Genomic DNA, 20,348 nt, shown 5'->3' with positions numbered 1-20,348 from the left:
GCATAAGACCACCTTGAGAAGAATTCCAAAGACAAGATTGTCTATTCTGATTCACTTCTCGACCCGTCTCTTGAGGAGATTAATAGTTGGTTCAGACACCAGCAAGCAAGTAAGATTATCTAAGCATTCAGGTTTGTTGATCAAGAACAGAAAGAAGAAGTTGTTGCACGGGACAAATCTAACCAGAAGACTACATTCAAGGCCGTGTCAAAGGTGCATGGTAATATTATTTCTTGGATGTTTGAGTCTGATCTTAAAGTATGTATTGTCAAATGGGAGAAAGGCGTCCAGTACTACGAAAGGATGTCTTATGTTCTTTCATTACCAAGGTGGGACGTACGTACTCTGGCGTACCTTCCATTCATTAATAGAGGTGAGAATAAACATGCAAGTTGGTTTCACCAACACTTGCTATTTGAAGTGAACCACAGGTTCAAATTTCTTAAACCACAGATTCCCATCCGTAAGCGTCTCAATGAGATTGGCCAAAGGACTTGTTGGAAGAAGTTGGTTCTTAAAGTAAAGCCGCCAAAGACGATGAAGCGGGTGCCAGTAAAGACTTTAACCAACACATGCATCTATCTTTCAACCGCTGGTACTACGATAATCGTATTGGCTAGGCCGTCATTATTCTTGGTACAGGGTTGAAGACACAGCTGATAAAGATCATTGACCCGATGTGGTTGGTGAATTTAACCGAGACCGACAATGATGTTCTACACAAGAACAAGATTCTGATCGAGCGCAATGAAGAATATGACCTGGCTATGCAATTCCAACGCGTTGTGCGAGTGTGTTATGAAAACGGAATTCATAGTTGTAGAGACTGGCAGTCCAAGCGCTTCAAGTAATTTAAAGACAAAGAGCTCAAGACGAGGGGGTGTCTGTTAGTGCACGGTTTTGCGTCTCGAGTCTTTGTATTTATCTTTAACGTATTTATCGTTTTGTTTAATGTAATAAAATATTAAGTTGTTAAGTTAGTTCACTAATGTATGAGTCTAGTTCGCTAAGGATGTTTAGCAAACTAGCTCTAAGTTAAGATCTCCCTGATTCGTTAAGGATGTTTAACAAATCATGAGATGATTCATTATGTTGTTTATCTATTTGTGTATGTAACGAAGTAGTGTCTAGTTCGCTAGGGAATGTTAGCGAACTAGACCTATCTTCTAATTATAGGTGAACCCTGTTCACAATTAATGTTAAGTTTTGAGATTTAATTAACGAAGTTCTGTCCTATCTCTCTCTCGATCTTCATCTTAAATATATACATACGTACACATACTAATACTGATAATATATATACTATAACATATAATCAAACATAACTATGAGCTAGATCCGTATTTAGAATTAACCGTATTCACACAGATCTGAGATCTGGTTATTGATTAAGGATTGATCTAGGAACAAACAAATAGATTTTGAGAAATGCTACAAAATGCTAAATATGGAAGATAATTATGATAAAATATTTAATGAATTTATAATATTAAATATATTTTGATATGTGATTAATATAAGAAAATGGAAAGTATCTTAAATTAGGGAATATGTTTTTAAATTATTAAATTTTTTAATATATTTAGGAAATTAGTATTAAGTTTATTACAAGTATTAATGTAAGTCAAATGTTTATTATAAATATATTTTGACCATGTTTAAACATAATAAGTATAAAAGATGAATAATATAAATTTTACATTGAGATAGGTTAAGGTTACACACAGGTTTTGGTTATTGTGATTATGTTAACAAATAGTTAGCTATAAATAGAAATGAATGAAAAAAATAACAATACAAAATCACATTCTTCCAAAAGCAGAAAAAAGTAAATTGAAATAGCATCGTTCTTATAATAAAGTTTTAATAAAGACGAAAATAACAAAAATAAAAACATAAACAAAAACTCATCACTAATGAATTTTAAGCACAACCAAAACAACATCGTTCTTATAATAACAAATAACTAAACTCTGGCCAAAACATAATCGATTGTTGGTTACGTAATCCTTCTATCCAATTAACGTAAAGAGACCCTTCTCGTTTTCGCCTCCGTTTTTAACTTTGAAGATTGTTTCCGTCCCAGCTAAACTCCTCAACTTAATTAAGTGTTTCCTTTTCAATTTGTCAGTCTTCCGACTTCAACAGGTAATCGCTTACAAATTAAAAAAAAAATAGAAAGTTTATATGATTATTTTAAAATTAACGTAACAAAAATATAAAAAAGCATAAAAGAGTATTATATATATTACCATACGATATTCAATCTTCTTATGGAACTATAAATAACAATTAGAGTTTTCAGCCTTATTTTGATCATGATGATCGAAAATGGGATTGCGAGAATAACCAACTACTGATTCACAATATGGAGACTCCACGGTATGTTCACCATGTGGATTGAAGATTGATAATTGATGAAAAATAATTGGTGGTAAATGTGAAAAAAATAAAGGAATACCATTCTTGTCATACACTTTTAAATCAATGGTAGACTTGTTCACATACTTTAACCATAGAACGTTACCATCTCTAAAACACAAGTCTTGAACCAACTGTTTCCAACCGTCACCAAATAAATAGTGTTTTTTTATAAAATTTAAAACAGATCTCCCATTAATGGTTATGATCAAAAATTAACTTAATTACTCTGATTTAAAGCGCGTCTTGAAACTGGGATTCAATATTCTTCTTTGAAACAACCTGTTAGGAAAATAGGAAAATATATTATATGTTAACACGGTTTTAATATATATTTCTACCACTGACAATTAAGTAAAAACAAAGAAACTGAATTTTACCAATTTGTCCTTCATTCTATGATGGTTGTATAAAACAAATGAATGTCGATGCCAAGTAGAAATCGCCTTCTTCGAAGGAGTTCTAACAAACCATTTAGTTTCATCTTCAAATAAAACATAAATAATCCTCTGATAAGGATGAATTTTAAAAGAACACATTAGATCAATAACTCCATCAGCCAAACAAACGGTTTTTTCATATGTTTTTAAATCCACTATCGATGAACCTTTGTAATGTTGAATTTCAATGGTTTGAGGCATCCCTTTAAACATCAAAGAATTTTGCAGGATAAATTCTTTTGGAATTTCCTAATAACAAAATTAAGATTTACACCAATAAGATATTGAATGTTTACCGAAAAATATTTTTATAGACCTGAATAGGAAATTTTGGATCTTCAATAAGCATGACAAAAGAAATTGTCATTATAAAATAATGTTTTTACATGAAACACCATAACATAAAAGTAATATATTAGTTATTGTGGGATTAATCTAAGAAATATAAGTTTTGAAGAATCGAAAAAAAGTTATAATACATTAGAATGAGTAAGACAGAAATTAAGAGATGGAGACATACATGATTGACGGCATAATGAAATAGAAGTTGATAAACCTAAAAGACGTTTAGGGATTTATAAGACTTTTTAAATTTTAAATTAATAGTCTAAGTTAGGTAATAGTGAATAATTTTATAGGAGATACGAATTGGCATAATATGAAATTAGACAGGTGAGTATTGAAAAACGTTGATTCTAGAATAACAATGACCAATTAGGAAATTAAACACATTTATTTCTTAGTTAATATTAAATATTGAAAAAATAAACTTCCAAAATATAAATTTAACATAACATACTTTAACATGTATAATAACAACATCAACATCACAACATGTATGACAAATCTTAACATATGATAAACAAAAGTTTTATAACATCTATTAAATTTATACAAAAACATAATAATTAATAAAGATATTAAACATAAAAGTCTTGAATGTAAATAGTAACAGTGCTTAAACAACTAAAAGATAATTATAATCCAACATTGGTACAACGAAAGTTTAGTTTAAACCTATTCAAATACTTCTGACAGGATTAGAGAATGAGTGCTATGGTTATACTCGAGTACACACTTTTTACCAATATCAAGTCCTTTTAAATAAACGCCAGTCATGAACTCTAAACTTTTTATTACCCGAATTGTGTTCAATGCGAATTTCAGTCATCAAATCTTCACCAATTGGGTTTATTAAAACCAAATCATTCTCAACATTCAATCCATTGTCAAGTCCAAATTGAACAGGTAAACGCTATAAATAATAAACAAAAGTATTTCAAGTTAAACATAGTACATACTTAAATAACAAAAAATTGTTATACTATAACATATTTAGAACATTGGAACAAAACTTACCAAACGATCCCTAATAACAACTTCAACAAAATTGTTATTGACATGGTCGTCATTAATTCAAACACAGTCCACTTCTAGATCAACAACACCAAAGCTTTCATCATCTAATTAAAAGACATAGAACAAAATTTATAAGATAATTATATTTTGATATAAAAATTATGTGAATATTGGGAAACTAACCATCAATAGTAACTATATCAACATTTCCCGAGTGACCACCAACAATATTTTGTTGATAAAACAGTGTACGTTCAACACCACGACTATCAAACACACACAACCTCAGAGTGTTTTCCTCAACTGGTTTCTAAGACAAGATAATCCTTAACTTGTAAATTAACATGCCTTGCTATATTTGGCCATTCACCAACAAATGCATATCCCGGAGTACTGCTCCACAAACTTTTAAACACAAGGGTCCATCTACTTCCATCAATTGTATAAACGACCTAATTGGCATATGATCTTCCACGAATGAGATATGGAAGGAAACATACCAGCTGATCGTCCCTTAAATGCTGATATATAAGTATAATATAAAGGAACAATGTTAAAATTTAAACAAATAAATATTCAAAAATGTGAAATTTATATAAAATTCAGAATCATAATATAGTTTAACAAACCAACTTATTCATTGTTGGATAAGAGACATAAACATCAAAAACTTTATGTTCCCAATCAGGATGAATAGGTACATATAACAATCTCCGCTCGTGTGGATGAGTTGGATTAGAAAACCAAAACATCACCAAATTTAAAACCATTATCTCTTACAAATTGGAATCATCCATAGCCAAATAAATACTTATCATGATTAAAATAAATATCAACACTCCAATCTTGATTTAAATGGCTAACGGTAACAGTCTCATGGACAGACTGATGTGGGAAAAGAAGCTGAAAATAATCTCTAGGAATTTTCTAGAAAATTAACAGAAGTTTATTTGAATATATTAATAAAAATAGCAGTTAACGAGAATAATGTCTACTTATAACTGGCAGATACTCACCATATCTTCCAGGGAGGGTTGATTAAGCACAGCTAATGCAGGATAATACATCTGGTTAGCAAATATAACGCAAATTACGTTTATGGTAACGAATACGAATATATGAAATTGACATTAATGGTAAAAAAATAAGTGGAATAATGAAGTGAAATGTAAAAATATGGATTAATTGTGAATAAATCAAGCACTAATTAGGGTTTAAAGGACAAACTTACCTTCAAAACGTGGAACAAGAATCAAATACTGAAGATGATTTTGATCGAATGGTAGAAATAGTTTAAAAAAATATATAATTGGTTATAAATGATACACATACGGTTATGATACAAACAGACGGTTTTTACACGGGTCATGATTTGGTAAATGGGTATCTTGAGAATATAACCAAGATATTTAATTATTGGAATATATTTAAAATAATAGAACCTAAATAGCATATCTATGCTCTTTAGATTTATGTTAATTTTAAATATTGGGAGAAGCTAATTAAAGTTTTTACAGCTAATATTTTATTATGGTAAACACAAGTTATAGAATTAAATTTTTAAAAAAGATAACATAAAACAATACCACTAAAATTTGGGAGTTGCACTAAATAATAGAAAAAACTAAGGTTAATGATAATATAAAGAAATTAAAAACCATCATGATCAAAAAGAAATGTATGTGAATCACATATGAAAACCAAAACATCAAGTCAACAAAAAAAAACCACCAAAATTAAGTCTTAAATAAAAATGACACCTAAAAGACTCATGTGTCTTTATTATTATTGTTTGAAAGAAATATTGAAGTCACTTCTCAATCTTAGGAGTAAGAAGTTTAACAACATCCTAAATTTCATAATAATAAATAAAGAAAGTTTATGTTTTGAAATGTGCGTTAATATTTAATTAAGATTAAATATTATAAAGAATATGGACTTGGTTGGGGAAAGATGGAATAAGGGATGGCATGGGCCTTAGGTCCATGGGCTTAAGAGAGTGTAAATACTCCCTTAAACCTCCCTAAAACCCTAAACCCCTCATTTCTTTCCATCTTATTCTCTACACACTCAAAACACACACACCCATATTGCCATTTACGGCCGTTAGAAAAAGAGGAGGAGAGAGATCAAAAAAACTTATATTCTTGATAGATATTTGATATACAAGCTATATACAAGATAAAGATTCATAACCAAGCAAAATCGTAGCTTTAAAACGAATAAAGGTATGTTCTTGATCTTTAAAGTTTACGTTTTTATGAACGGTTTGCTATGAAACTTAAACCTAGAGTAGATCGGGTATAAACGAACCATAAAGTAGCAAACTTAATGTTATAAACGAACTTAACGAACCCATTGCTATGTACGGCTCGTATAAAGAAACCCTAGATCTAGTTTTGAGCATCTTAGCCATAAAGATCCAAGCTTTACGTTCATTCGAGTCAAGTTTGGACCGCAAACGGACAAGGGAACGTTTGTGGCTAAGGTCGAACCATAAAAAGTGACTTAAGGTCATGATATGTGTGTTAAGGATGATAAAACGAGTAGGGGGCAACAGCTCAGTAAGTTCGCTTACAATTAAGTTCTCTTACATCCAAGATCGCTTACAAGTAAGTTCGCTCACATGCAAGTTCGCTTAACCAAGTTCGCTTACACATAAGTTCGCTTACATGCAAGTTCGCTTAATCCAAGTTAGCTTGCATATAAGTTCGCTTGCATTTATGTTCGCTTACATTTAAGTTCGCTTACAAATCCAAGATTCGATTACATGCAAGGGAATGAAAGAAAGATTACCAAAGAAAGAAAGAATATTAAAGTAAATGAAAACCACAAATTCAAATATGCTAGGGTTTAAGAATAAAACCTAAGTAAAAGCAATCTAAAACGAGGCCATTAGATTAGACAAGACTTAGCCACTTTTGGCTGAAATAGAAATAGGACAAGTATTGATACGTATAACTCATATATAGTTAGCAGAGCTCGATTAAAGAAGGAATTAACAATTAACGGAGAAAGAAACAGGATCCAGGTGAGTTTCTAGCCCCATTCCTTGTTATGTTTTCGGGGCTATGTGCATACTCGATGTGAATATTAATACACTTACCTTAAATGGTAAGTGTATGTCTTAATGATTAATGTGATAGTTATGTTTATATTATGAATGCACGCTTGACAGTACGTGATGGACCTTCGGGTATTGAACGTATTGTTAAGGAAAGTATAGTGTAGTATGTATGACATAAGTATGTGAATAAGGAAGTATGTATGACTATGATATGCATGATATTCGGTAAGATATGTATGAATGTGATAATGGAGATGATAATGAAAGGTAAAGTAAGGTTAAAGGGTTGCATACCCAACTAATATATGCGAAGGATAAAGGGTTGCATACCCTACTAATATATGCGAAGGTTAAAGGGTTCATACCCTACTAATATATGCGAAGGTTAAAGGGTTGCATACCCTAATAATATATGCAAAGGATAAAGGGTTGCATACCCTACTAATATATGTGAAGGTTAAAGGGTTGCATACTCTAATTATATGCGAAAGATAAAAGGGTTTCATACCGTAATAATATATGCGAAGGTTAAAGGGTTGCATACACTAATAATATATGCGAAGGTTATAGAGCGTAATGCTCTTTTAAACGTAAGGTATGAATATGAAAGAAAGATAGTATGAAGGTAAGTATTTATGAAAGTATGAAGTATGTGTGAAAGTATGTAGTTATGAATGTGTTGTATGTTGTATGTTTAACTAGAACTCACTTAGCGTAGCTAACTTTTAGTATGCACGCTGGTGAGTAGAATGAGACAGCTGGCTTGAGCGGAGGCACATGGCAGAAGAATAAGAGTCTGGCATCGGAAGACATAGGATGTTTTATGTTAAATTTTTTTATTTTGAAAGACAATATGTTTGATAAGACAAAGTTATGGATTAATATGTAATGTTTTATGAAAGTTTTATTTTTCCATGAATGTTTTAATTAACTCTGATGTTTAGAACGGTGTTTATGAGTAAATCCAACATCCAAAGTAGGGCACCGGTAACGGGGCCTTACAAGTTGGTATCATAGCAAAGTTCGAGAGATTTAAGCATCCTACATGCTTAGACTCGAACAGAGAATGGGATTTAAGTAAGAAAAGAAAGAAGATGTCATTTCAAGAATGCCATGTGTCACTCAAGCAAGCACATTAAAGGTAAAGTGCATGGTTATATAGTGAATGTAATGTTAGCTTAACTGCTAAAGAAAGGATATGTGTATGTTAGGGATAGGATTTCTTGAATGTTTGATTGATTAACTGTTTAAGAGTGGACTTAGCACAAATAGACTCATAAAGGGAAGTGTATAGGACACGGAAAGTAACTTGATCATCTAACCACAGCTGGCCATTGTTATTACCTGTTAGCCTTATTATCCTTGTACTAAATAGTTCCTTGAGTGATGACGTTTGTGTTTTCCCTTCCATAATACGATGGCTGGAGCTAGGGAAGTTGTTGGAACATGAGGTTTCACTGGACGTCGTGGCAGGCCACACACTGTCCGCCACCTTCTTTAGAAACAGCTCAGAAGACGAAGGAAGCGCCGCTGGAAGAAACCCAAGCGACAACGAAGGGTATCAACTTGACCCTGCAGTTCAACTAGCCATTGTTCAAGCTGTAGCCACTGCTGTGAAGAACTTGACTCCTGAAGGGTCTGCTAGAAGCCAAGGAAGAGCTGAGAAGTTGGGGAGAAAAGTAAGAAGGATAATGAGAAAGAAAAGGAAGAATCAAGTGTGGTTAAGTCTGTGAAGGTTGATGATAGGAAAAGAGGCCGAGGTGGGTGTAACTATAAGTCCTTCAAAGGATGTGAGCCTCCAAAGCTAACCGGTTTGGGAGACGCAATCTCTACTCTTCAATGAATAACTGCCATGGACAAGGTTATCCGAATTAGCGAGTGTCGTCCCGACCAAGCAGTAGGTTATGCCACTCAGTCATTTGGTGAGGAAGCTATGTATTGGTGGGAATGTGTGGAGTAGAGGAAGAGTCTAGAAGAGATTAAGGAAATGAGGTGGGATGATCTGAAAGAGTTGGTGATAAAAAGGTTCTATGCTGACGCCGAAGTTGAGAAGGCGGTGATGAAGTTCCTGAACTTGAAAGTGGGAAGGATGACACACCGGGAGTATACCACAAAGTTCAACCGAATGTCTAGGTTGGTGCTCAATATGGTTAACACTGAGGCTAAAAGAGTCAAGTGCTCGGTAAGACGATTGCCGCAGAATTTTAGCATACTAGTCAGGGCGAACAAACCTGGTACTTTTGTCTCTGCCATCGTGCTCGCGGAGATGGTTTATGAAAACCTGGCTGTGGATGATGTTGTGGTGGGAGAAGAGAAGAAAGATAAGAAGTGGGTCGCTCCTGTTAAACGACCCAGTACTCAAACGTGGAACCCTAAGAACAAACAGCCGAGAGTTTGGGAGAAGAGGTCGTGTAAGACCTGCGGGTAGATGCACGGTGGTGAGTGCAAGTGGGGTAAAGGATCAGATATTTGTTATAAATGTGGAAAGACACATGGAGGAGAGTGCAGAGTAGGGTCAAACGCCTGTTATAAACACGGAAAGGTGGGGCACAATGCTCATGAGTGCAGCGAGAAGCCGGCATGTTTCCGGTGTGGTAAGACGGGCCACATGGCCATAGAGTGTACTGAAACTGGAGGAAGCGGGAAGAAGGATGTTGAACCATCAAGACCAAAGACCAGGACCTACATGTAGACCCAAGAGCAAGCCAAGCAGATTCCAGATGTTGTGACAGGTACGTTCCTAGTAAACGGTATTTCCTCTTAAGTATTGTTTGATTTGAGTGCGAACAAAAGCTTTGTAGCTACGCCATTTAGTAAATTAGCTAAAATGAAATGTTGCCGAGTGTCTGAAACTTTTATAGTAGAAACCGCTAGTGACACTTTGGTTAAAATAAGGACTGTAAGATAGAGTTAGAGTGACATGAGTTCCCTGTTACTTTGTATGTTATGACCTTAGGAAGGTTCGATGTGGTTTTGGGAATGGATTGGTTATCTGAGTATGAAGCTCATATAGTGTGTAAGAGTAGGATGATAAGGTTGAAGTCCTTGGATGGTAGTGTGGTGACGGTTTATGGTGATAAGGAAAGTTCTGGGCTTAATGTCAATTCAATGATAAAAGTCGAGGGATTGTTAAGGAGAGGGTGCGGTGCCTACCTGGCGTATGTTGTCAACGCTACGGACGAGATGAAAGAAATGAAAGATGTTCCTATCGTGCGCGACTACCCAGAAGTATTCCCTGAAGATCTTCCGAGGTTGCCACCAGAGCGAGAGATAGAATTCCAGATAGGTTTAGTACCAGGAGTCCAGCCCGTCGTGAAAGCGCCTTACCGTCTAGTGTCGTCCGAGATGAAAGAACTGATGTCCCAACTGCAGGAACTCCTTGACAAGGGTTTTATAAGACCAAGTGTTTCCCCGTGGGGCGCACCAGTGTTGTTCGTGAAGAAAAAGGATGGAAGTATGAGAATGTGTATAGACTATCGCGAGTTGAACAAGATTACGGTAAAGAATATATATCCTTTGACAAGGATTGATGATTTGTTTGAACAACTGCAAGGTTCAAGTTGGTTCTCTCAGATAGATCTCAGATTAGGCTATCATCAGCTAAAAGTGAAAGAGGCAGACATCCCTAAGACAGCGCTTCGGACGCGGTATGGACACTACGAGTTTCTAGTAATGTCATTCGGTGTAACGCATGCTCCTACAACATTTATGGACATGATGAATAGGGTGTGTTGGTCGATGTTGGATAAGTTGGTTATCGTCTTCATTGATGATATATTGATCTATTAAAAGAACGAGTCTGATCATGCCGAGCATCTGAGAAAGGTATTGAAGACTCTGAAGAAGGAAAAGTTATACGCTAAGTTTTTGAAGTGCGCGTTTTGGTTACGAGAAGTGCAATTTCTAGGTCACGTGATAAATCCTGAAGGGATTACCGTCAATGGAGGATCCAGAAAGTTTTGCTAGTGGGTGCAAAAAACGGTCAACACAGAACGGGTCAAGTCAAACTAAAACGGATCAAGCCAAAATGGGCCAGATCAAATGAAATTACATTATATAGAGATGTAGGCAATAAATTTCCCCAAAACACAATAACAAAATACATATTACAGTTGATATAAACCTTTGCATAATTGTTACGACACAAAGCGCTCTTATGTGCAAATAAAAAAATTTAAAGTTAAATAGTGTAAAATTATAAAAAAGAAATTATACTCTGAATACTATCATATTTTGGTCTAATTTATATGATGGTCCGATTAACTAACAAAATATATCACTATGTTAATAACTAGTTGATGAAGTGGTTAGACAATTAAATAATCTAAGCTTAATTGTTATTTTGTGAAAGAAAAACTACAATTGTGTTTGAAAAGTTGGCTCGAAAAGTTGAGTTTGGGGCACTAAAAAAATCACGGATAGGGCACTTGGGGTCTTTGAACCTAATATAGTAGAAGTTTATATAAGAAAATACGAATTTGAGGGGGTGCATACGCTCCCCCTGGCTCAATACTGAATCCGCCCCTGATTATCATGGACCCAGCTAAGATTGAAGCGATAACGAATTGGAAGACTCCACATAATCCGACTGATATACGAAGCTTCTTAGGGTTAGTTGGCTATTATAGGATATTCATCGAAGCTTTCTCCAAGACAGCCGCACCGTTGAGCGGTATTACCCAAAAGTCGGTAGTATTCAGTTGGGGTAAGTTTCAAGAAGAGGCCTTTAAGGAATTAAAGAAAAGACTCACACAAGCTCCGATCCTTGCCTTGCCCGATGGCGACGAGGATTTGGTTGCTTGTACTGATGCTTCGCATCGTGGGTTAGGTTGGGTGTTGATGCAACGAGGAAAAGTGATAGCTTACGCGTCACGACAGTTGAAAGTCCATGAGAGTACTTATCCGACGCATGATTTAGAGCTAACAGCAGTAGTGCATGTTCTCAAGATATGGAGGCATTATCTATATGGTACTAAGTGTACTATTTATACAGATCATAAAAGTTTAAAGTACTTCTTCGAGCAGAAAGAATTGAAAATGCATTAATATTTAATTAAGATTAAATATTATGAACACGCGTTCAATTTCATAATAATAAATAAAGAAAGTTTATGATTTGAAACGTGCGTTAATATTTAATTAAGATTAAATATTATAAAGAATATGGACTTGGGTGGGGAAAGATGGAATAAGGGATGGCATGGGCCTTAGGTATATGGGCTTAAGAGAGTATAAATACTCCCTTAAACCTCCCTAAAACTCTAAACCCCTTATTTCTTTCCATCTTATTCTCTACACACTCAAAACACACACACCCACATTGCCATTTACGGCCGTGAGAAGGAGAGGAGGAGCGAGATCAAACAAACTTAGATTCTTGATAGATCTTTGATATACAAGCTAAAACAAGGTAAAGGTTCATAACCAAAAAATATTGTATCTTTAAAACGAATAAAAGTACGTTCTTGATCTTTAAAGTTTACGTTTTTATGAATGGCTAGCTATGAAACTTAAACCTAGAGTAGATCGGGTATAAGCGAACGATAAAATAGCAAAAATGATGTTAGAAACGAACTTAACGAACCCATGGCTATGTACGGCTCATTTAAAGATACCCTAGATCCAATTTTGAGCATCTTAGCCATAAAGATCCAAGCTTTACGTTCATTCGGGTCAAGTTTGCACCGCAAACGGTCAAGGGAACGTTTATGGCTAAGGCCTAACCGTAAAAAGTGAATTAAGGTCACGAGATGTGTGTTAAGGATGATAAAACGAGCCGGGGGCAGCAGCTCAATTAGTTCGCTTACAATTAAGTTTGCTTACATCCAAGTTCGCTTACAATTAAGTTTGCTTACATGCAAGTTCGCTTACCATTAAGTTCGCTTACATGCAAGTTCGCTTAATCCAAGTTAGCTTGCATATAAGTTCTCTTGCATTTATGTTCGCTTACATTTAAGTTTGCTTACAAATCCAAGATTCGATTACATGCAAGGGAATGAAATAAAGATTACCAAAGAAAGAAAGAATATTAAAGTAAATGAAAACCACAAATTCAAATATGATAGGGTTTTAGAATAAAATCTAAGTAAAAGCAATCTAATACGAGGCCATTAGATTAGACAAGACTTAGCCACTTTTGGCTGAAATAGAAATACGACAAGTATTGATACGTGTAACTCGTATATAGTTAGCAGAGCTCAATTAAAGAAGGCTTTAACAATTAACGGAGAAAGAAACAGGATGCAGGTGAGTTTCTAGCCACATTCCTTGTTATGTTTTCAGAGCTGTGTGCATACTCGATGTGAATGTTAATACACTTACCTTAAATGGTATGTAAGGCCCCGTTACCGATGCCCTACTTTGGACGTTGGATTTACTCATAAACTTAGTTCTAAATAACAGAGTTAATTAAAACTTTCGCGGAATAATAAACTTCAAACCAATATATTACATATCCATTATTTCTTGTCTTTAACCAACATTCAGATCATTTAAACTTAAAACATTATCTTTCAAAACATCATAACATAACACTTCATTGAGATGTCAGTGTCTTCAAATCCATGCTATGTGCTTCCCCTCAAGCAAGTTGCCTCATTCTACTCACCTGCGTGCATACTAAAAGTCAGCTACGCTGAGTGAGTTCTAGTTAATCAGGTGACATACAATACATTCACATACTGACCTATGCACCCGAAGGTACATACTTCGTATTTACTTACATGCTTACATACATTCGTACTTTCATCCTTTCTTTCATACTTACGTAACACTTCCATTCGTACATATACGTTTTAAAGATCATTTCGCCCTATTAACTTCGTCGATATTATTAGGGTCGTTCCCTACATTCGCCGATACTATTAGGGTTGGTTCCCTTCATTCGCCGATATTATTAGGGTCGGTTCCCTACATTCTTACTACTATAACATACTTGTCCTTTACATACTTTCCTTGACAATATGTGCAATCTCCGAAGAGCGTTCACGTACCATCAACATATCATACTTACATTATTCATATATCATATATAATCATACATAGATCATTCATACATCACACATATCAATCATACCATTAACTATCACTTGACGGCACATGCAATATCTGAAGATCGTTCACACACCGTCAAGCAATCATCATACATAAATCATACAAGGCATACACTTACCACTTAGGGTAAGTGTATTAACTATCACATCGAGTATGCACAAAGCCCCGAAAACATAACAAGGAAGTGGGGCTAAAAACTCACCTGAACTCGATTACGTTCACCGTTAATAGTTATTCCCTTCTTTAGCTGTGCACGACTAACTGTATACCAATTACACGTATCAATTAACTGCCACTACACATATCGCATTTCTAGTCAAATTATATCCCACAAAGGACGGGGGTCCGGGGGCAGCGCCCCTGGCAGCGGGGTCTAGGGGCGGCAGCCCATAGCAGGGTCCAAGGGGCAGAGCCTTTTGAATCACATTTTCCGTTAGCATTTTGAATCATTAATTAATTTGCTACTTAAAAGTTCAAGTGCTTCCTTGTAATTAAATCATTCTTTTTCTAAGTCAGGGACTGTTCTTGTCATTTCGTTAAACTTCTAATTCGTTACTGGTTCATAACGAATTGTCTTATCCTAGCGAACTGGTTCCTATAACGAATTGAACCTTTTAACGAACTGGACTCCTTAATGAATCAGTCCATAGCGAACCAGTCCATATAACGAATTAGTCCATCTAATTCGTTATCTCTTCTTACGAACTGGCTATAACGAATCAAGGGTGATTCATCATCCTTTCCCCTTAACGAATTGAACACGAACTGAAGCTAGTTCGTTATATTCCCTTTGACGAATCAGCTAGCGAATCACTTCTAATTCGTTAGGTGCCCGTTAGAGAAGTAGGGTTAGGTCAGAGAATGTCAAAAACATTCTCTGACATTCCCTTCCTCACACACGCCGCCTTTCCGGCGCCGCCGCCGGAAAACCGCGGGTTCGCCGGAAAAACAAGTTTTAACTCGTTTTTCACCGTTTTTCGTCCCGTTCGATCCAGATCTGAGCTAGGGTGACCCCTAAGCCCATCTTAGGTTCGGCTTATACCCGATTCCACCCGGATCTCGTGACATAAACGGTTTAACGGTGTCGGCTCGTCGTTTAGTGGCTATATCTAACGGGTTTAAGCTCATACAATATTATACTATCATTACCTTGGATCGGGATTGGATTTTCCTTGGTGATTCCGGATAGAGTGAGATAAACTAGAGAGAGCTTAAGTGTGTGTTTTGGGAGGTGTATGGAATGTGTGTGAAATGAATTAAATGGGTGATTAAAGGTATATATTTATTGATCATGGGCTTAAGCCCATGGTCTTTCCTTCTTTCTTTCATAACCCAAGTCCATAACCCATATCCATATACCCAACACTAGCCCGACTCATAATAACTCATATTTCATTTATTAACCGAAACTCGAAAAAACGGGATGTTACATGGTAAGTGTATGTCTTAATGATGAATGTGATAGTTATGTTTAAATTATGAATGCACGCTTGACAGTATGTGAACGACCTTCAGGTATTTCATGCATTGTTATGGAAAGTATTGTATGGCATGAGTATGTGAATAAGGAAGTATGTATGACTATGATATGTATGATATTCTGTAAGATATGTATGAATGTGATAATGGAGATGATAATGAAAGGTAAAGTAAGGTTAAATGGTTGCATACCGTACTAATATATGCGAAGGATAAAGGGTTGCATACCCTACTAATATATGTGAAGGTTAAAGGTTGCATACCTTAATAATATATGCGAAGGATAAAGGGTTGCATACCCTACTAATATATGCGAATGTTAAAGGGTTGCATACCCTAATAATATATGCGAAAGATAAAAGGGTTGCATACCCTAATAATATTTGCGAAGGTTAAAGGGTTGCATACCCTAATAATATATTCGAAGGTTATAGGGCGTAATGCTCTTTAAAACGTAAGGTATGAATATGAAAGAAAGAAAGTATGAAGGTAAGTAAGTATGAAAGTATGTAGTTATGAATGTGTTGTAAGGTATATGATTAACTAGAACTCACTCAGCGTAGCTGACTTTTAGTATGCACGCAGGTAAGTCATATGAGACAGCTGGCTTGAGCGGAGGCACATGGCAGAAGAATAAGAGTCTGGAATCAGAAGACATAGGATGTTTTATGTTTAATGTTTTTGATTTTGAAAGACAATATGTTTGATACAAAGTTATGGATTAATATGTAATGTTTTATGAAAGTTTTATTATTCCGCTAATGTTTTAATTAACTCTGATGTTTAGAACGGTGTTTATGAGTAAATCCAACGTCCAAAATAGGGCAGCGGTAACGGGACCTTACATATTCCAATAACGTTAATCAACTCAGGATCATCTTGGACATCACTTGTCTTCGACTTAGTAGAAGAAAATCCAAATTGACCATCACCATCAAAAACATCCACAAGTTTACGCTTCAGCTTGTCATCGGAATCACTACTTGACAACTTGATCTCATTCACTTCCTCATCAACCAAACGAAAAGAAATTGGAGTTTGGTTATCCCCATTTTCAGAAATCTGTAATAAACAAAAAAGTTGAAAAACAAATATAGAAATAAAGCAAACAAATAAATTAATGTAAAATAGATATGAGTGTAACAAACCTTTAAATAAGCAGAGCTTGTAGATTGAAAGTCAGTTAAAGAATTTCCAAATGTTAGAGATTCGGAATCCAAAGGCTACAAATATAATACAAAAAATTAGAATATAAGGCTATAATGTAGTTGTTATAAATTAAATGCAGATGAATTTACCACTATAAACGCATGCATTAGTCTTTTCTCAATCTCAGAAATAAATTGTTGATCATCTATTAGCTTTGATATACCGTATACCTCAACATAATTCCTAAAATTGAAATCGGCAATCTCAACTTTAAAAGCAAACTTCTTTTCCAACAAAGAGTTCAACTCACTGGGAAATCCAATATCAACGACATCATCCTATAATACTGTTTAGAAAAACATGTGTTACATAAATATTGTTTCATATAAATAACATACTAAGAAGTTGAATATGAATAAATAATAACATAACCTGATCTTTAATAGCAAGCAATTCAGATGTTGTTTTGTTGATAAGAAGTTTGGCATCGCGATCAAAAAGTGTCAACGAAACAACACCACTGCCGTCTTGAACTCTTAGCTTAATCTTATACCTGAACTAATTTTTTTAATCAACAACATGTCAACAATTATTATCTAAAATATTTGTTTATACATTATACCTAGGAGTAGGTGTAACACCCAAAGTGTTACATCTCTGATTCTTACATTCATAAATGTCATTGCCTTCCACAACAGTTACGCTCAACTTACGATTACAATTATTGCAACCGACATAGTACCATTCAGAATCAGGACAATTCGCCTTTATGGTCCCGAGTACTATAATACTCTTTGGTTGAAATAAATGACTTAAACAAGTTAACATATACTTCTGGTAGATGTTATAAATTATAATTACATGGAATTATTAATATTTACCTGCAATATTGTGCAAATTTCACAAATGTTGAAGAATGATGTAGCCTTCAAAAACTCTTCATCAAGAGTATACATCAATTTTAAAGGAATCGGCCTACGAACAGGACCATCAACATTGAAGTCCAAAAACTCAAACAAATTGAAAAACAAATTTAAAAGTATAGAAATTCATAAATGTAAGGAAAATAATTATTTAAGAAACAATTAGGACATTTAATAATAATATTACTTTGTCTTATAATCTTCAATCTCAAAACTATTATCATTGATGAACACAGAAGTAACGTCAGAAACGTAGGAATTAGACACATATGGTTTCTCTAAAAAAACAAACACAAGGCAGTTATTATGATATTAAAAATAACAAGTCTTAGAAAAAAGGAATTATATATAAAAAAATATTAAAACAAGCATTTATGGTATTTAACTCTACCAAATTGCATGAGGATAATCATATGTTATTCATCAAAATGCTCAACAACATACCTAGAGAACTGTGATGCGTAATCCCCCCAAAGAGTGACGTAAACACAGTCACCGCTATAAAAATAACTATTATTAGAACTAATATTTTATATTGTTCAAATATTAAGAAAGAATATAACATATGGTCATATAAAATTATGAAAAACATGTACCTCAAGTAAGAAACCTCCATAGTTAATCTTGCATTCTTTTTTACATCTCTCATATTGGAATTGTTATCTTTAAAAACATGAACAACATGTCCAATTATATTTAGAAAAATTCCGATTAAAGAATTAGAAAAACATAAAAGATTCATAAATTATAAAAACAGTAATTTATGTAAATAATACCTATGGTATCTTTCAAAGGAATTTCTTTATCAATCATTGACTTGAATGAGTAAAACTTAAAACCAAAACTAGGACCATCAAACTGGTTACAAGGATTCACATGGGTACTGGAATTCAGCACTAACTTATTTGGGTAGTCGATAACCTTGTAATTAGACGCATTAGATTCAAGGCTAGGGTTTACTATACTTAATGTAGCATTCTCGTTTAAATAACGTTTGAAACGGAATATATCTTGTTTAAAAACTGTTGATTGCATTCGGTTACCCTGAAATTTTAAAAAAAAAATTAGCCAGTGTCAAAAATAAATGTAGATAATAAACTAAACAAAATATACAGTTATGCCATAATTATAAACATAAATGGTAAAAAATGATTACCGATTCATCCATAAAAACCATTTCAATCAAGAAATCCTCATTAGTATTATTTTTATCCTTGACACCCCAAACCTTCAACACTTTTACCATAATGGTAGATGGAGTAGATCTAAGTACGTCAATATCGTGTAACATAGTAAACTTCTAGACCTCCATTAACCTTAAGAAACAAAAACACAATTACATAACATATATTAAACGTAAGCGATGGTATATTGTACAAAAAATAGTAAAAGTAAAGTTGGCATTAACTTGGATGAAGAAAAAAAAATGTAGGTTGTAATGGTATAAGGTGATAAGAAAATTATTAACAAAGTAACGATTATATAGTATAAATTAGTTACTTGTTTATGTAAAATTTAATATAAATATAAATGATTTGGAATAATTGTAAATTATAATTGTAATTATAATAAGGTCTAAATTTACGGTTATTAGAATCACGATGAAGACTTGGATAAATCGCGAAAGTGGTTAGTTTCTGAGCGTTATGTGAGAACAATTTTGCACTTATGGTAACGAAAAAATGATTTATGGTCATGAGTATATTTTTCTCGCATATTATGTTTTAATCCAATGAAATATGTGTACAATTAGTTATGGGAGTGTAAAAATCAGATGCACAAATTGACTTGCATAGCATAATAGATGTTGAAACATTAATCTGTGTCACACCCCGACTAGGCAGTTGCGGAAGCGTAATACGGGAATGTAACAGATAACACTGGTATCAACAACATTGTTTATAAAGAAATTCATAAACTAATTTACATCATAATACATGGGTTGGTACTAAGTTTACAAACTAGATAAGAAAAACACATAACCAGTTTACGAGCTTCTTATACAGTATTATATCAGCGTCTATTCACAGCTATTCAACTTTCTTCCTAACACCAAGCATGTAAGCAAATCATTCCACTTTTGCTTTACCTGAAAAGCATGTTAAAACGGGTCAACTATGTCTAGTTGGTGAGTTTCAAGTTTCACGAGTATCAATGAAATCAGTTCACGAGTTCGTAAAGTTTACAGTGTGTATGTATATATGTCTGTGTATGATGCATTATACTAAGCCACAAGTGAAACCGAAACGAGCTATACTGCATGGCCTCTCCTGCCCATGCACTCCTGTTGGCATTTAACAGCCAATTTGCCCCATGTATGTACCATGTCTAACACCACATAGCAGTATGTAAATATATAATGACAATGTGCAACTGGTTTTTACATATGTTCCGGCTTACCCCACCGGCTCTGTCACAGTTGGGTTTGTCAAACCGATAGTACTATCCACACGCCAC

At 34.3% G+C, this 20,348-nt stretch overlaps 1 protein-coding gene across 1 annotated transcript; it reads right to left on the bottom strand.

Moving 5' to 3' along the window:
* Positions 1-4,277: 4,277 nt before the first annotated feature.
* LOC143577798 (uncharacterized) lies at positions 4,278-19,137 on the bottom strand. Its single transcript, XM_077061528.1, has 14 exons — positions 19,048-19,137; positions 18,668-18,935; positions 18,488-18,554; positions 18,336-18,389; positions 17,850-17,943; positions 17,591-17,760; positions 17,401-17,521; positions 17,118-17,306; positions 16,968-17,042; positions 16,660-16,881; positions 5,237-5,287; positions 5,085-5,147; positions 4,404-4,530; positions 4,278-4,324 (listed from the first exon to the last, which is right to left on the bottom strand). Exons 1-14 carry the CDS (start codon positions 19,135-19,137, stop codon positions 4,278-4,280), a joined length of 1,638 nt encoding a protein of 545 aa, XP_076917643.1.
* Positions 19,138-20,348: the final 1,211 nt, after the last annotated feature.

This window comes from Bidens hawaiensis, unplaced genomic scaffold (genome assembly GCF_021521415.1).
Source record: "Bidens hawaiensis isolate Kalapana, Puna unplaced genomic scaffold, B.hawaiensis_p1.1 tig00028807_1, whole genome shotgun sequence".
NCBI classification, from domain to species: domain Eukaryota; kingdom Viridiplantae; phylum Streptophyta; class Magnoliopsida; order Asterales; family Asteraceae; genus Bidens; species Bidens hawaiensis.
The sequence above is the reverse complement of the archived record's forward strand: the minus strand, read 5'-3'. Positions and strand labels throughout refer to the sequence as shown.

What these genes read in the sequence shown, in the direction of transcription:
- LOC143577798 (XM_077061528.1), bottom strand. Translation starts at nt 19,137, where the DNA reads ATGGTAAAAGTGTTGAAGGTTTGGGGTGTCAAGGATAAAAATAATACT. An exon ending in TGGTTTTTATGGATGAATCG is followed by an intron (nt 18,936 to 19,047) that starts GTAATCATTTTT and finishes TTAAAATTTCAG; the next exon opens with GGTAACCGAATGCAATCAAC. An exon ending in AACCCTCCCTGGAAGATATG is followed by an intron (nt 5,148 to 5,236) that starts GTGAGTATCTGC and finishes TTAATTTTCTAG; the next exon opens with AAAATTCCTAGAGATTATTT.